This window comes from Delphinus delphis, chromosome 8 (assembly GCF_949987515.2).
Source record: "Delphinus delphis chromosome 8, mDelDel1.2, whole genome shotgun sequence".
NCBI classification, from domain to species: Eukaryota; Metazoa; Chordata; class Mammalia; order Artiodactyla; family Delphinidae; genus Delphinus; species Delphinus delphis.
The window spans coordinates 12,105,653-12,123,764 of NC_082690.1; the positions used below are offsets into that span (position 1 = coordinate 12,105,653).

At 47.0% G+C, this 18,112-nt stretch overlaps 1 protein-coding gene across 1 annotated transcript in view; it reads right to left on the reverse strand.

Moving 5' to 3' along the window:
• Window positions 1–18,112, reverse strand: part of UBASH3B (ubiquitin associated and SH3 domain containing B) — a 139,353-nt gene that overhangs the window by 10,105 nt on the left and 111,136 nt on the right. Inside the window, exons 5-11 of the mRNA XM_060017764.2 lie at window positions 16,102–16,271; window positions 11,008–11,216; window positions 6,829–6,961; window positions 5,286–5,406; window positions 4,541–4,663; window positions 3,386–3,478; window positions 2,002–2,146 (exon numbers count right to left, since the gene is read on the reverse strand). Of these exons, the coding sequence (XP_059873747.1) occupies window positions 2,002–2,146; window positions 3,386–3,478; window positions 4,541–4,663; window positions 5,286–5,406; window positions 6,829–6,961; window positions 11,008–11,216; window positions 16,102–16,271 (994 nt within the window). The remainder of the gene's footprint in view (window positions 1–2,001; window positions 2,147–3,385; window positions 3,479–4,540; window positions 4,664–5,285; window positions 5,407–6,828; window positions 6,962–11,007; window positions 11,217–16,101; window positions 16,272–18,112) is intronic.

Here is an 18,112-nt window from a genome sequence, read left to right on the forward strand (position 1 = left end):
GCTGCTTTCTACACCCAGCCCCCAGGATGGGTCTTGTTGCCCGTGGCGGACGCTTGGATATGGGTCACCAGCCTAAATCCACCTTCCAGCCGCTCCTCCCTCCTGTTCAAGGCGACAGGGAGGGATCTATGAGCAGTGCTTGCTTGGCTTATAATACCCTGCCTGTCGGTTCTTGCCCCTCTGCACATCACCACGTTTCTTCAATCATTTGGGCACCACTACCTGCTTCAGAAGCCCTGCTCACTTGACAGAATTAATTACAGAGTGAATTTGACTCTAGGGGCTGTGCCTCTCACATGCTTGATGGGCGAATTTCACGACTGATTTATAGAATTAGAGGCTTAATCTCACCACCACCCCAAGCCCCAACACAAAATGGTTGAATAGAACTTTGATTTTTCGTAGAGGAAAAGGAAATCTGGAATATGAACCGCGTCCTGACCCCCAGGTTCCCGGCATTCATCCTTCTGTTCGTACTGCTGGTGGGGTATGTGTCTGTGTGTGCAATGAAGGGCTCAGGTGGAATGATTCTGGGAACCTTTGTAAATAGCTTGGGAAGAATTGCAGGCTGCACTTAAAGGGGAATCTGAAGGCTAGCTGGCCTGGGTGGGGCTGGGTGGTAGGTGAGGAAAGTCATTTTACCAACGTTGGCAGTAACTTGTTCTCTTTGCAGGGCAGAGGGATGGTGGCTGTTGGCATGGGGACAATCATTTATTGCTGCTTCCCAAGGAACAGAAAAACAGTGGCCATAGAGTAGATAGGACAAAATGTGAATTATTTCAGTAGAGGATCTGATTGACTGATTTAATCTTATTTTTGAGGAACGCTCATTCCTTTAAGGCAAGAAGTAGCACACATTAATTAATTAATGGGGTTATCTGAGGTCTTATTTGCAGAGCCAAAAATTAGTATGGAAGAAAAGATATTCTCTCCTACCTTAGCCAGAAACTCACATTGCTTCATCTGAGGTTTGGGTAGGTATTTGAAATGAAAGGTCAAGGGATAGCACAAGGAAGCAAGTTTTGCTTATATTGGTCACTTGTTCCAAACTCTGTTTTAAGAAATGCATTTAATTCCCCACCGTAATGGTTGTGAATATCTGTCCTTCTTCAAAGGCATTTTACAAATGTCTGGGTGGATTTTTTTTTTTAATGCTCAACCTAAAACTTTATTGCACACTGACAAGATAATCAGATATATTTTAAACGCTTAATAGGAACAACTAACAAAAATATTTAAACCAAATACAGGGGTTAGAGAGAAAAATATCATTGCTTACTAAAAATATTTAAAATAAATACTGCTATAAAGAACACAAAAAGCATTTATTTTTATCACGTCACTAAGAAGCCCGAGTGGATTTTTTGCTGGTTAATGTAAGTATGTTATAACCTACAAACACTTCTTTCTAATAATAGTCTAATGGAAAAAGCAAAGGACTACTATAAAGCAGATCACACGGTGTTTGGCACACAGAAAATGATCAATAAAGGTTAGTTATTATTATTGTCAGATATGTCCACTACATGTATAACTTTCGGCAGCCCGCAGAACTCTCTCACATATGAAAGTGGCTTGCCTCCATCCTGGGGTTATAGCAATAATGAATGAAGATAATTAAAAATGCTTTGAAAACTCGAAAGCGACAATCCAAGGCAAGACACCGTCACTTCCCTTATTTCCCAACAGGCTTCTGAACTGCTTTATCATTAGCTGGTGTGTGCTCCTGGCATGCGAAGTGGTTTTATTATTCACTGAAATCAATGTAGTAAAGTCAGAAAACCCTAGTGCATGTGATGGGAGACATACTCTACACCAATGCCCAATACAAGGGAATGGCTTTCTCCAGTTTTTTTTTTTTTTAAATCATAGGGTGACTTCCACCAATATGGACAACTGGCTGTGGGCTACCTCTGGTCCTTCATCTCCTTAATTAGCCTGGCCTGGTGGAGAAGAGTACTTCCACATTGGCCTCAGGAAACAGCGCTTTCGGAGGGTTACCTGTAGGTTGTATCAACACTCAGGTTGGCTGCAGCTAACTCTGATGGAGGTATCCACGCAGGTAGTGTGTTCCCAGCAACCCACTTTGTCCACTCAAATAAACCAGGCTCTACGCGGATCTTCAAGTGATTTTCTTGTTGTAAACCTTAGAGGGAAAATAAAATGAAGATGAAGGAAGTATTACTATGTTCTCAGTGGAAAAGTAAATTAGAGGCCAAATTGTTACAAAAATGCTCATAAACCTTCTATTCTCTTTCCTAGCAGATGCTATATATAGCTTAAGGAAGTAAAGTAGGCAGGTTTGGACAAGAGTTTTGAATTTTTGTGTTATAAGCACGTGAGTTTATTCTGGTCACATCACCAGGATGTATGCTGGCTTTAAATGGTATCTGATTAAAGAAAAAGTCATTATCCATATAATTTATTACAGTTCTGTGACTACTATAATTCCTTTCTAAAGTAAGTTCCAAGATGTTCTTACCAAGAAACTTCAGAAATTCTCAGCATCCACTGTTTTACAATAGCTTACATTATATTTGCGTATCATAGAGATAGTTCATTTTCTCTACTAGAAAATCCAGTGTTGAATATTTACCAATGCCAGTGCACAAGTCCTGTGTTTTGTGATTGTGTAACTGTCCTCAGAGTGGGAACTGTCCCTGTTTAACTCTTTGTATTGCATTTAGCCAACAGTTTTTCCTTGCAAATGTGATAGAGAATGCGTTTGAATACACAGATGCATTCTGGCTTACTTAAGGTTAACGAACAGAAGTCTCAAACGTAGTGTACTTTCCTTGTTGACTCAGCTTTTTCTGGCTTGTCTGTTTGGCATAAGTAAACAGTCAACCCTGTTTCTTCTAGTTTTCCTTCCAGTGAAATGAGAATGGAGATTCCTGTAACACAAGCTTCCACGGATTTTAGGGTAAGAGCTGAATATCTTTATAACAATGGTACGTTTGAACTTCTTCCAATGAACTAAAGAAACAAGGGTGATTAAGATTTACAGACACCTAGGAGCACCGTTCCCTGTCGTAAAGAGGCAAACAGAGCAGAGTGGGAGGAAACAAAGAAAAAACAAAACAGAAAAGGATCACGCTCTAGGCTCTAAATTACTGCCAGAGAACAATATTTTACAAGCCTCTAATTCATCGAAGAGAGCTTTACATTTTCAAGAAAAACATGATTTGTGTATTCTCTTGATCTCACTTCCGCTGCCAGAGTATGATTTGGGGACTTTTGCAAAGTCATCTTCCAAAAGAAAGAATCACTGCTCAACATTTCAAATTCAAAGCTTTCAACTGGCTAATGCCCCCTGAGTAGGATAATTTGTGTCAGGTTGCCTGGAGACGGCGGGATGGGCTAGCTGACCTTTATCCAGTCTCACCTTTCAAGATGTTGTACGCAGTCTGCACACAGCGCAGGGACGGGGAGCAGTAGACATGGTCAATGATGGTGTTACTCTCTAATAAGGCTTCACCTGCGAAGGAAACCAGAGAAGAATCCATCCGATGATTTACGAAGCCTCAACTTGACTCTCAGTGTCGGAGAGGGTGCCAGACAGACCCTGCAAACCTCTGTTTCCAGGTGGGCGCTCACATAGGGCCAGCAGTTTCAGTCTCATTTTCAACAACTCTCCTGACCAGTGTTTCTGTGAAAGACCAAGGGATACACCCTTCTTGTCTATTTTCTTTCTGTCTCTCTGGTCCTAACAAGCAGTAAAATGCCCGTTTTTCTCTCATGGATAAAGTCTGAATGCCTTAACATGGCGGTCAAAGTCTTCCATGAACTTGTCTGTCTCCATCCCGCCAGCCTTGTCTCCCGCCCTGGTCACAGCTGATGCTCTAGAAACAAGAGGCTTGTTTCCTCTGCACTGTGGACACTGCTTCTCATGTCTATGACTTGATGTTGATCCTCCCACTGAGATGCTGTCCCACCTTCCTACTAACTTCTACTCTAGTCTCCTCTCATGTCTTCTTTTGTGCTCCCATGATACTTTGTACATAGTTCTATTCTTGAGTAACAAGAATACTCTATATTATTTATCCACTTACAAGCTTCGCCGAGGGTGGGGACTCACGCTTAGGTCCCCAGTACCTAGCATGGTGCCTTGCACAAGGTAAGTGATCAATTGACGTGTGTTAAATGATTGAACAGGACAGGGCTGCTGCTGGCTCTGTGTGGCAGGTATGGACCTAGACCTGCAAAGAACTGAGCATCTTGGAGACTGGTGGGCCTCTATATTTTCAGCCACTCCTGGGTTGCCTTCTCATCCTTGCGCTAGAAGCTGACCTGTCTGCCGCACCAAGCCTGACCTTGCCCCATCACTGGACCATCTGCCCCTTGATAGGGATCACACCTTGTTCACTTTGGCAAACCAACGCAGTGCCCTGGACCTAATGGTTACATAATAAATCCCTTTTGAATTGAGGAAATATAGTACTTGTAGGAAAGCCCTAGGCAGCATTCTGGCATCCCCACTGGAGCCAGTCTTTGGAAGAAGTAGCCAGGAAAGGCTGTGTGATCACGCCAGGACACTCACCCACGAGTCTTGCTTGCATACATCCGAACACGGTGATTGGAGCATCTTTCTCGTAATCTCGGAAACCGCCACTCCGCTGAGGTAAGCTATGAGGCATGTTCAGGTTAGTGCGTACGTAGCGACCTGGAAAGAAAAGTCAGGCCAGGGCGACGTGAGTTTCCTATCTCCTTAGGGCTTCCACTGCTGGTCCTGCCAGCCCCTCCACTTCCATTCCTTTTTGGCCACAGAGACTGAACTGAGCTCTCTAGAAAATATTGAAGCTGACGTCCTCCTTTAGTACTGTGTCCTGGAATCCACGCTTCCATTCCGCTGACGGAAGTGACAAGAGATAGTTTTTAAGGGAAAGTAACAACTGGACACTCTAAAGCAGGTAGGATTCTCTGAGGTGCAAGCCTCCCTATCTTAAGCATGCCACCCAAATGAAAATGGAACCAAAATGAGCCAGGGTGACTTACTAGAGGGAGGTCTGGTCATGGAATCAAGACACCTGTCTCTGCCTCTAACTTTGCCATGTGGCTGTGGGGCAAGACATCTGCCTTTTTTTGGTCCATGGTGTCCCAGTTTATAGAATGGGGGTAAGAACACTTCTCTCTCCCCTAACACTCCAGACAATCCGGAAGGACTTACAATGTAACAGATGACAGGCATTTCATAAATGACTCCATCTAGATAAAAGTAGCTTGACTCTGCCCCCTAGAGGCCGTGATAGGTATGCCAATGCTGAACAGGCCCACCAATTACTGACCTTTGGCGTCGAAGCACTGGGATAGCCAGTACTTCCCAAAAACAACATCCATCCTCTCACCGTGCCGACACACAAAGAGGCATCTCTTCTGAGGGCCAGGCTGGCCGCTGATCCTCAGAGGCTGCAGAGAAAGAAAGGCTGTAAGTGGGGACACACACACAGACACGTCTCAGAGCTAGCTGGTTGTCAGGTGAGCTGCGCTCTAGAACGAGTTTCACTAATGTTCGAGCGGGATAAGCCCCTTAACTGCCTCGGATTTCTATAAGATGGGGGTGGTAGGCCTCATGTACTGACCTCGCAAGTTATTTTGAGGCTCAGATGAGATGCACTGCAGGTGCTTTGCAAAATAAGAAGGGCTATGAAAATGGTTTTCTTGTTACTGCTGCTGCTGTTGGTAGGATTAGTATCTGGCCAATACCGAAACACGAAGACCACCTGAGTTACAGCTCAGAGGCAAAACTAGCCAGGATGGAGAGACGGCCCTGTAGCGGGACAGCTTCTTCCCCTAACGAGATGCTCCATCAACTTCTTCAGGGAGCGAGGACTTTTATTACCACAAATACATCTGCCGCATCTCCACCTTGTGGTGGTCCGAAGGCTACTCCGGCCAGGAGGTCCCGCTTTGCCCATTCTAATCGCAGGTTAGGCTCTGTGGTCTCGCTGCACGCAAGACGGTGTTCCCAGGAGTGGCTCGGGGAGGGCAGTTGCTACCTCTGGGTGATGAAATCGGCAAGTCTAGTCAAAGGCTTGTCCAAACGGCTCTGGTTTCTAGAACTACTGCGTGGATCCTTACAGATGTTTCTAGGTTCCTTCTTTCTGATGGAGTCAGCTGTTCCCAGCTTCCTCAGGGATGCCAGCTCCTACTGGCTTCACATTTGCCAATACAGTACATACACTTTACAAACTCCTCCATTCTGTACCCTTTCTGGCATATATCGGACATACACTGAGCGTTCACTAGGTGCCAGGAACGGTGCTAAGAACCGTATCCTTATTTCCTTTCATCTTCACAATGGCCTGTAAAATAGATTAGATACAGTTGACCCTTGAACAACTTGGGTTTGAACCATGCAGGTCCAACTAATACACAGATTTTTTTCCCAAAAGTAAATACTACGATAAAATCTGCAGTGTGTTGAATCTGAGGATGGAGACCCGTGGATCTGTAGGAAGCAAACTGGGTAGGTGGAGGGCCAGTTGTAAGTTGCAAGCGGATGTTCCACTGTACGGAGCATGGAGGGTCGGCATTCCTAACCCCCGCGTTGTTCAAGGCTCAACCGCGTCACTACTTTACAGATAACATATCATCCTCTCTGCAGAGCAGCCTTCCTTACCAGCCTAGACCCAGATGCTGGGAGTCATTGTCAGCACCACCCATCTGACTCTTCCTAAGCCTTAAATTTTTATATATCTTTTAGGCTCTTGTGCCCTGAGAGATAGGTAACCCTTTGGGGGCAGCAAGGGCAAGGCCTCCTCCTTAGTAAAAAGGTGCTCAGTGAATCCTGAGCAGAGTTGAGGAGGCGGCCCTGACAGTCAACCTTACCTGGGTGGGCTGGCAGATGACGGTCAGGGGCGTCGTATCCCCCAGGCCCTGGTCCTCATACTGCCGCCTCTCCAGGATGCCATCCCCAAATGAGAGCGCATTGGAAGATGATGTATTTAAGATCGAGTAAGAACTGCAGAGGAAGACAAGGAAGATGTTAACTGCTTTGGCCAGAAGTCATCAGCACTTCACCCCTGGGCTCAACGGGACTGTGGGAACGAGTAGGAGACACTCCCTGGGGCGGTGCAATGGCTGGGAAAGCTGAGCAGGGGGCATCCCATGCCTGCAGAGGAACATCTTTTTAAAAAATTGCTTATTGAAGTATAATTAACTAACAATATCATATTAGTTTCAAGTGTACGACATAGCGATTTGGTATTTTTATAAGGAACATCCTGTTTTATACTGAAGTCTTGCAGTTAATAAATTAGTGGTAGATGGATTTCTGTACTTGGAACAGATGCGTTCATCCCTGTGGGCAGGGATGGGGCCTGTGATTCTGTGCTTATTAGGATGCCACAGGCGTGGCTGGCACCCAAAGCATGCTGCAGAATAATGAGGTATCAATTTTGTACCATTGTCTCCAGCTCTTTTTCTGGCTCCAAGAAATAAACAATTCCTGTTGCCTTTAATCTTTTCCATGGTGATTTCCATCTGAACTGACAAATAAGAGGGAGGATTTTGACCGTCTCTACCACTTTGCCTGTGGCGCCTAATGGTCAAGGAAACCCTTGCCCATTACCCCCTACTCTACCTCCTTCAGTTTCCAAACCCCTCCCCCATCTCAATCATACCTCCAACAAGATGATTAAATACAGCATTTTTCCAGAGGAGACCATTCTCACCAGATGTGTAGAGCTTTGAGCCAAGAGCTCTCATTTCTGGATGTAACACTGTAACTACAGAAGCCCCAAAAGAGGTCTTGCTGAAAGACAGGCAGCAAATCATGCTGTGTTTAAATTATTTTGATTAGTAAGGCCTCCAAAAAGCTTTATCTAATAAACACTGCAATTCAAATATGGTTGTTAGGCAAATCCAACAGACATCACTGGGCAGCGTCAAGGGAGAGCATTTAAATTTTAGATTTCTTGCTTCTTTACAAATAGGGTAAAGTTCCATATGTATAAAAGAGCACTGAATCTAAAATAGCCATTAGCTTTATGGTTATTTTTTAATATTTTGGGGTTATTTCTAAGGAAATCTTGTACCATTCACACAGTCTAATAGGCTGGTTGCTTTCCTTTATTTTAAACCGAGACCCTCCCAAACATCACACCGTTAAAGAAAATTCATTTTCACTGTCTGATTCATCACAGCTTCAGCGCCCGAGATGTCTGGATATATGGAATCATCCTGACATCTTACTTGTACATGTTCCCTAATTTCTTTACTTTATTACAGCTGTGAAGACACTGCTAGAATCCCTCCTCTCTCTCCTTCAGCTCAGCCGGCAGCGAGACTGCCAGCCTCCTTCTCTTCTCAACTGTCACTGTCATCAAAGCCCCCGACTCACTGAGGCAGTTTGGGGCTGTCAGTTCCAGTAAGACAATAGTCAGATGCTTCGTGTTGAGCGCAGAGTAGGGAGAAAGCTGCACCTGACGCCCGGCACATCTTCTCAAGCATCGGAGAGACACTGGCACCTCCCTAGGACACCTCAGGGCTGTGTGTCAGCCGAGAAGGACCGGCCAGCCTACCCCAATTTAGAGGACACGGCGGGACTTCCACCAATTGGTACATATCTGGAGGTACTCAGAAGCCGGCAGGGTGCTCTAATAAGGATGGTAGGAAAATATTTCCTTAGGAGGGACTCGGAAAACTGAGGACGGGGGAGGAAGAGTTGCGAAGGGCTGCTGACCCCAAGTCCCCACTTGTTGGTTGCTTGAATCCCCTCTGCAACTTCCCATCAAGTCGGCCACGTCATGCTTGAGGACCCTGTGGCTCTCCCTCCCCCAGGCTACCTGTCATTAGGGGTGAAACAAGGTTGTCTTACAGCAGCTGGGCTCTGCCTCGCTGAGTCATTTCCACTTCTGGGGTTAATTAGGAAAGTGCAGTTCTTCTATAGGATCGCTTTTGTGGAAGAGACATTTGATTTGACAAGCATGTAAGAGAGGACTAGAAAAGACAAGTTAGAAAAAGAAAATAACCGTAAAGCTAATGGCTCTTGTAGATTCAGTGCTGTTTTATACACAGCCCTGATCCACATAAAGCTAAGTCCTTTACAGCAGTGTTCACACACGCCTCTACGGGAAAGGCAATTATCATCTCCATCTCATAGATTAGCAAACTGAGGCTCAGAGACGTCATGTTAGTTGGCCAAGGTCACACAGCTGGTGAGTGGGAGAGTCAGGATTTGAATCTAAGACTACTGGAGTAAAAACTCAAATTCTTAATTACAGTGTCCTAACAAACACCTAGTATATTAGTATTTCCCCCACTCTCAGCTGGGTTGGCTGTAGCAGCTGATAGTGAAATTTCAGACATGGTTCCCAGGGAAATAACATCACTAGTAATCTCTCCAAATAAAGGGAGATGACACACAGACCTCCCTGGGATCCATGGACTGAGGTCACTGAGGATCCCCCCCCAATTTCAGCGGAGCTCTAACTTGGGCAAGAGTGGGTTTAGACGCAGAGATCTGAACCGGGTCAGCAGAACTTCTCCCACATACTCTTCCCACAGGGAGCCCTACTTTTAAGAATGTGATCTGGGAGCTGTATATCATCAAATAATCTTTTGATTCTCCGTTTCTTCACATATATTATGCTTTTTTTTTTTTTTTTTTTTTATAGGGATAAAACGGTGACTTTGGAAACCCAACTTAGAAACATTTCTGAAAAAGCAAAGGTCTGGGGGGACTTTCCTGGTGGTCCAGTGGCTGAGACTCCGTGCTCCCAATGCAGGGGGGCCCGGGTTCAATCCCCGGTCAGGGAGCTAGATCCCACGTGTCATAACTAAGGCCTGGCACAGCCAAATAAATACATAAATATTTTAAAAAAAAAAAAAGTAAAGGTCTCGGGAACACGAGGCCGCTTTGACCTTCCAATTTGCGCCCCCAAATGCTGGATGTTCCTTGGGTGGGGATGGGGAAGGAAGAGGAAGGGTTGCTGGGGAGGCGGTTATGAAGGAAGAAGATATTCCTTCCCATCCCTGGGTTTGTGGTTTATTGGCTTGCTGCTAACCAGGGTAGGGGACCGTCTTTTCTTTTCTTCCTCCAGGCAAAACACTCACTGAAATTGCCTGTCTCTGTTATTACTGTCATAAAAGAGAAGCAGAGTTACACACCATGCAGCTGGTGCTCAGAGCTTCCGGCTCTCAGCCACGTTGGCACATGGCAAGAACAAGAGGGAGGAAAAACAAAGCAGCACGCACACCCTGGCCAGATGCCCGAGTGCACCAGGGAAGGGCTGGCTTTGAACGCCTCCGATTAAGAAACATAAAAGAGGAACAAAAGGCACCTCTCTCTCAGGACAAAGCTGGTCATGCAGCACAGGTCACTCTCAACGTGGAACCAGGTTGGTTTGGGGGCAAAGCAGGAGTGAGGGATGGGTGGAACGCTATCACTCTCCAGAAAACTTGGGTGGGGGAGGGACCGCTTGCCTTTCTAAGGCTCTGGCGGTTGCCCATTGCCACAGAAATGGTCTCTGTCATCTAGGCATTCACATGCCAAGTCTCAGGACTTGCTCGGGGTCACCTCACGGTGAGGGGCGGTTCGGTTTCCTGACCCTTGCAAATCCTTTCACTACTGGTCTGGCTGGCATAGTGGGAACCTGTCCTGCTTCTCTGGGGAGTCAGACCCCTCCGTGCAATGACCCAAGAAAGAGTGGACAGAAGCCCCAAAGTCATAAAGACTCAGTGCTGGGATGACCCACACTGAGGCCAGAAGAGATGGTCCCCCAGGCAGCCTCAGTTTAGTCTCCAGTCAGGAACTCAGACAGATGTTACATCCAATGGGGGCAGGCAGAGCAAAGCAGGGCAAGCCATCTCCCATTCTTCTCATGCCCTAGCTCAGCCCTTCCCTGAAAGTCTGGAACCGATAGGGCTTTCTTCCCCCTCGGACTTCATTTACTGGCACTGCTGCCCTGCCCGTCCAGGATCAATCAAGTCCGTTTCCCTGCCACCTCCTCAAACTCCACAATGTTCTTTGAAAAGCAGCAGACAAAGAACTTAGCATCTGCTCACCCATGAAATATCCAGGTGCTGCACTCGTCAGCCTTGGTGATGTAGTTCTCAGGCAGGAGTCCGGAGCAGCCTGTGGTTAGGGACGTGCCGTAGATCCAGCCCTCGCTGGTGCTGGTCTGCTCCATGGGCGACATGAAGATGAAGTCCCCAGGGACCAGCTCCAGCTCATCGTCGTTCTGCGGGGTGTAGGGGTAGATCACCTGTAACGTCTGAAAAAGGAGGAGAGGGATGCGTGAGGCCCACATCTGACCCATGCTTCTGAGCGCCTCCAGGTGCCCCTGGGGTCTGCAGGCTCTGAGGAGATCTGGATTCAGATCAGAAGGCGTTTCTTCTCTTTTCAGGGTACTGTGAGTATGTGCTGGCGCTCCTGGCTGTCTCCAGACTTTCCTTCAGGCATGTCTTTGCTTCAAAAGATACGGTTTTTAGAAATTCATCTGAAAACCTGTAGGCTCTCCGGTAAACTTCTGTACAAACGGGGTTGGACCTAGTTTTCTCTGCTCCGTCTGCCGGGGTAGGTGCCATAATAGACCCTGGAAATGCAACTCACGGGAAGGGAGTCTTCCATGCAGATGTCACCGATGCCCAGATGGAGACTCCCCTAGGAAGGCTTTGGGAATGAAGTGTTCTCCCTTCCATGTAACTCAGCGGCTTAAACAAGACATGGTCCCTGCCTTCAAGGAGCTTTCTTTAGGGCTTCCCTGGTGGTGCAGTGGTTAAGAATCCTCCTGCCAATGCAGGGGGCACGGGTTCGAGCCCTGGTCCAGGAAGATCCCACATGCCGCGGAGCAACTAAGCCCGTGCGCCACAACTACTGAGCCCACGTGCCACAACTACTGAAGCCTGTGCGCCTAGAGCCCCTGTTCTGCAAGAGAAGCCACTGTAGTGAGAAGCCCGCGCACTGCAACGAAGACCCAATGCAGCCAAAAATAAAATAAATAATTTTTAAAAAAAAAGCTTTCTTTAAACCTCCATTTTTAACAAAGGCCTAGAAAGAAAAATATCTTTCGCAGCCATCAGTGTGTCATGTCTGTAACCAGCTTTTGTCAGTGAACAGATGGAGACCACGTGTCCCTTCTTTGGGCTCAGAAAAAGCCCCCAGGGCCAACCTCAGGCTATGCCACTTGGCTGATTTATTCCACTTTTTGTCTCCTTTTCTGGTATATAGAAACATCACAGGCATAGGCATGAAGATGCTTTGGAAAACATTTCTTTTACTCCATTTTTGTTAACAGCAGGAGACCTCAATAGTAAGGAAAATATTTTCTGTGTTTCACAAGGGCTAAGAGGGGCTGTTCTATCAGCTCTTCCTTTGATCTTGAAGCTACCAGTGGCAGGCAAAATATTCTGGTTCCCACGTACAGGTTTTTAACTTTGGCCTCTGTTTTCTCATCTGTCAAATGATACCCGGACTATAAAAGTTAAATGAGACAACCTAAGAAAACTCCTGAGGCCTCTGGTACACAGAAGGAGCATAATTATTTCTATGACCCATGATGGCTCGCTTTCAAGGGGTTACCTTTCTGTCTAGCTGATGCTGACCCCTGAATCCTGTGCTGGGTAGGCTTGTGAGCTCATCAGCTCACTGGGGTCAAGGTGATACATCAGAGCATGTCAATAAAGAATTTCTTTCTGGCAGTTGCTAATGAGAGGAGCCAGTAAAAATATGATTTTTCCCCCCAGAGAATGAACACGATAATGCACAGAACTTGACTACCTGCTCCACTGGATTTCTGATGTCCCCTTCAGCCCTAGATCTTCTTGCATCCCATCGCCTTCCCACTCCTCTGCCACATACTCACTCAAACCACGTTTCCACACTAACCAGGAAGGTTTTTTTTTGCTGGGTTGTTAAAAGAGCTTAAAGAAAAAAAATCTTAAATCTATAGGCTAGGTATGTGCTGAGACACCAAAAGGAACATTCCTTTTCCTGGAACAGGGTGGAGAGAGGCACCAAGTCACGGGGAACAAGTCTAAACTCAACTCAGGTTCCTCAGACACTCAAGTGCAGCACAGTTCTGGCTAATGATGCCTTTCACTTGGCAGAAGTGTCTCTTCTTTGAGAACCTCAAAAATGACTTGGGAGAAGAACTCATTCCTCCTTTCACTTGGGGGCGCTGGGCTAAGTGTTCTAGCTCTAGGCGATCTCCAGGGAGATCGAGGCACAGAAAGGAGCAGAGGGGACATCGTGTCCTGGGCAGAGGGTAGTTGGACAATAAGGAGCTTTGATTTATCGAATAATCAATAAGAAAACCATCAAGGTATTGCGGCAAATCTCAAATTATAACCGGTGCCCAGGTCCCCATAGCCCTTTCCCACTTACCAAAAGCGTGTGCAAAAGTCAGCCCAAGTTTGGGGGATCTCAGCTCATGTGCCTAGTTTTGTCCTATGTGATACTCTTTTATGTTTAGCATCTACTTGTAAGCACTCTTGAGTCTGTCTCAAGTATGTTTTCCCTCCCTTCCTACTTGGGGACTAAGCTCAAAGTTTGCTGACTGACATCTTGGGAAGGGCAGATACAGCCCCAGGTGATGACAGGAACTGACCCTCTTTGCCTCTGAAGCCCTTTTTACTCTCAGTAACAATAACAGCTGTGGCAATTTTGTCGTTGTCGCTATGCCCACTCTGTGCTGGCTCTTATGGTAGGACCTTTCCATATGTCCTCTAGTTCATGCGACAGTCCAGCAAAATATTGTCAGCATTCTGCACACGAGAGAACTAAGGACTGGATTATTTTCTAGAAGTTGTAAAAGCGAATCTAACCACCACTAAAGCGAGGGAGCCAGGATTTGAAGCCGTGTGTGCCCAACTCCAGAATTTATGCTTTTTCTGTAACTCTGTCCTTCCTCTAGATTTCTAGTGCTTGACACATAAAACTGGCGTGGCACGCTGGGATCGCTAACGTGGAAGAGACGGTGTGAAGTACAAGCAAGCATTTGCATGCCCACATCAAGTGAGCATCTGAACAGCAGAGGGGTGAGACCCCAGAGGGTTCCAAAGCATCACTTGCTGAGTGTCCTTGCCTAAACCACTGGCCTCCTCCGGACATCTGTCACCTCACTGGACCAGTTAATCAATCCTGCCTCCTGGGCACAGGAGGAGGAGAAAGGCAAGTAGAGGTTTACGTATGCAGGAGGGCACAGCTAAAGCCAGATGACCTCGGACGGAGAACTTTATCAGGAGGAACAGTAATAAATGAGCTTTTACAAATAAGAGATAAAAGAGGCCATGTTATTTTTAGAAAATAATTCATGTGGGCGCTAGCTGCCTCTTTCCCTCCGTGCCAGTTGAGCAGAATGTGGGTCAGGCAGAAAAGCAATTACCCTCTGAGTTAACTGGAGGGCAGTGTTGATTAGAAGATATTCCTCGGAAAATTCCATCGCCACCTTCCTTCTCTTAGAAAGGTGACTGCTCACCGTCCATTGGCATGCCACCCTTGACTTTTTTTTCTCTGCCCTCGGAAGGAATCCAGCCAGCCACACCTCTCTTGTTCTATTTAGAGCTCATGCTAAGCAAGTCCAGGAGATTTCAGAATTCTGAAGTAAGATTAAGCCCAGTCTCCTTGCTGTGTCTTTACAGAAACTTGCATCAAATGACTTGGAGGGAGGACGTGACATTCCCATCAGCAGAGCCAGACAAACCTGCACGTCCCTGACACTCTCGGGCCCCGCGCACAGTCCTGGACCTTCGTCGTGGGTTGGCTCTTCCAAACACTTCCAAAACAACGATGAGGTCGCCTGGCCTAGACCCTGAATTTCGAACTCTTTTTCATATTTAAAAAACACACCTAAAACAGATGTTAAAAGGCTACGTAAACTAACAAAATATCAGTTCTTTTGCTGCTGAAAAACTAGGAAACGATTTATACGTATGTTTCGTAAATGTAGTTAAACTGGATGACAATTGTTGCAAACTCTGTGGTCTTTTTTTAGATGGGCTGCCCGTCTTCATTGGTCAGAACCCCTGGCTTCTGGCTTCAGTTCTGGTCCTAAATTGCTCTTTAGCTTTGGACCAGCCACTGAATCCCTATGTCTCAGCTTCTCCTTCAGGAAAAAAAGGACAATAAGACTCTTCAGAGATGGCACGTGCTTGTCCTGGAAAGCAATGTCAATTCCTTCAAAAGAAGGATGCCAGGACCATGCCAATCTTTCTGCCTGTCCTGGAATCAGTTGTCCCTCTCAGGTCTCCCATGTGATACACACAAACTCTCACAATATTTGGTCTGTGCTTTCATTTCATATGGACCACATTTTAAAATTCCCTGGTGGTGCAGTGATTAAGAATCCGCCTGCCAATGCAGGGGACATGGGTTCGAGCCCTGCTCCGGGAAGATCCCACATGCTGCAGAGCAACTAAGCCTGTGCGCCACAACTACTGAGCCTGTGCTCTACAGCCCACAAGCCACAACTACTGAGCCCACACACCACAACTACTGAAGCCCGCGCGTTCTAGGGCCCGTGTGTCGCAACTACTGAGCCCGTACTCCAACTACTGAAGCCTGCGTGCTGCAACGAGAAGCCACTGCAATGAGAAGCCCGCGCACCGCAACGAAGAGTAGACCCTGCTCGCCGCAACTAGAGAAAGTCCACGTGCAGCAACGAAGACCCAACAAAGCCAAAAATAAAATAAAAAAAATAAAATTTTAGTATGTTCCATGGTAACTTGCATGCCAGACACTCAGCAAATATCCGTTAGCTATGTGTTCAGGGTTTGTTTGGGGTCTTTTTCGTATTTAGGTGTTCTCCTCACCTAAGATCAGGATGGTGTCTTCTACCTATTAATACTGTGAACTGATAGAATATTTAAAAATTTATCAACATGCTTTTCTATCTATTCTCCCATTTCATTTCTATATCATTCCAGTAAGTTTGGCAGGGCAGGTAGAACAATGGGGATATTACACTTGGGACCCAGAGACAAGAGATGCAAGCTCAAAGCTTCCCAGTGAGCCGGCCAGTGCTTGGATGAAATTCCAGGCCAGATGACTCCTGGGCATTACTTCCCTTTGGTGTCCATCTCCCCACAGCAGCAAGTGCTACTGGTGCTGATGGCACCCCGGCACCCCTGGCAGAGTCAGGAGCCCCAGGGAGACATTACCTCGTGGTTAGCAAATCGGATATCCCGGGAGAATATGGTCGCCACCCAGTCGCACCCGAGTTTGACATCAATGTTCTGGGCGAGTTTCTCTAGGGTGGGCAGGTGGCTGGCTTGGAAGTGGTAAGCCAGGGTCACGTGCAGCTGCTTCTTATGAGGCTCCACGTGCACTTCTGGAAGAAGGAAGGAAAGAGGCAGCTGTTGCATCTCGATGGTGAAGACAAGGAAAAACACAGAACGGTGCCCTGATAAATCTGTTTCCCAAATAGCAGAGGACAGAGTCCCTCGGTCAGACAAAACCTGTGTCTCTCCTTCACAGCAGCGGAATGAGAGCGGGGCGGGGGATAAAAACCCACAGTCCGAGAGAGAAGGAGCCACATGTCTGGCTTTTCTGGACCAGCTGAGAGACAATCATTTTGATTGGCGGCTGCTCACAGCAAATCCAGATGAGTGTCACTGGCCCCACCATTCAGATGAGGAAACCGAGACCTAAAGGGATGAGCTAGTTTATGTAGAAATAAGGAGCAAATTTTGTCATCATGGGACTCCCCAGGTTATCTTGCCTTCGTTTTGAAATCAAGCCTCTTAGCTTCTGGGTGGCTCTGATGGAGAAATGGGGGGAAAAGATGGATTATTTTCAAAGTTTAAAACAGGGTCTCTCAACATCATTTTGGACCAGATAATTCTTTGTTATGGGGGCTGTCCTGTGCATTACTGGGTGTTTAGCTGCAACCCTGGCCCCTACCCACTAGATGCCAGCAGCACCCCCCAAGTTGTAACAACCAAAACCGACTCCAGACCTTGCCAAAGGACCTCTGGGGAGAGATGGAGCAAAAATCACTCCGATTGAAAACCACAGGTTTAGAGTATGCAGACGGTTATTCTAAGACACCCTAAAAAGCAAACCAAAAGAAACCAGCCTACCTACACAAGGCAAGAGATTTTGTCTTTTGTCTGTCTTTCAGTGAGGGAGATTCACCTACTGTCCAAGCTCAAACACCAAAGAAGACGCAACTAGAGGGGATTTAGGGAATTCCAGAAATTAAGGGGCTTGCTCAAGTCGCACAGAGGTAGAAGAATTGTAGAAGTTGGGGCTGTGGTTTTGAGTACTTTTCTGTTATACCACATGCGTTTCTTTGGTGTAAGCCCCCCAAGGCGAGGGCTCTGTGTCCTGTTCATGGATTATAACCCCCCTACCCCCCAACCCGTGCTCAGCACCCCACGGGCTTTCAGTATTTGTTAAATGAATGAAGACACACGAATGAATCTCCTTAAACCATCAAGGATGGAGGATGACACTTCATCTACTCGCTGACGGAAATCTGGGTCTGCCACACGTCTGAATACCATGACACAAGTTCTAGGGCAAAGACCTGATGGCCCGCTTCCCACACCGGGCCACCCAGTTCTCCGAGTCGCCAGCAGGGGGCCACACCAGGGCCGAGAAGCCAGCCGAGCCCACCGGTTCTTGCAGAGAGGACTCAGATGGCTGGGGAGGAGCTGGCTCGCCCCCTTCCTGGCAGGAAAGCCTGCAAGGGCCCGCCTGCCTTTTGCTCAATATGTACTTTATGAACTGGCCGCGTCCTGCCTGAGACCTGCTTTACTCACTTGCGAATGATTTGGGTTTTGTGGCTACAACATTAGATTTGGTTCTTGTGGGAGTTTTAGTGGTTTTGACAATAGCTACTGTGGGATGAAAAGAGCCATTTCCCTGAGGTGGAGGGATGGGAACAGGAAATAATCTGCCTATGAGGCCATTTCTCTGAAATTTTATGCTCCTGTGAAGGGGGCAGGTTCCACCGAAGTCAGAGAGCAGAGACGAGTCCCTGGGGACGAAGGGGTGGAGGTGGGGCATCTAAGGAGAGCAGGCTCCCAATGCACAGAGGTGACCTAAGGGCCCGGGTTCCTCTGAGCGTAGAGACCTCACTGTGATCCTGTTCAGTGATGCTGGGCCCTCACCACACTCTTCCTAGAGTCCTGAGCCCTATTTGGGGATTTTCTGGTAGAAAAGGCC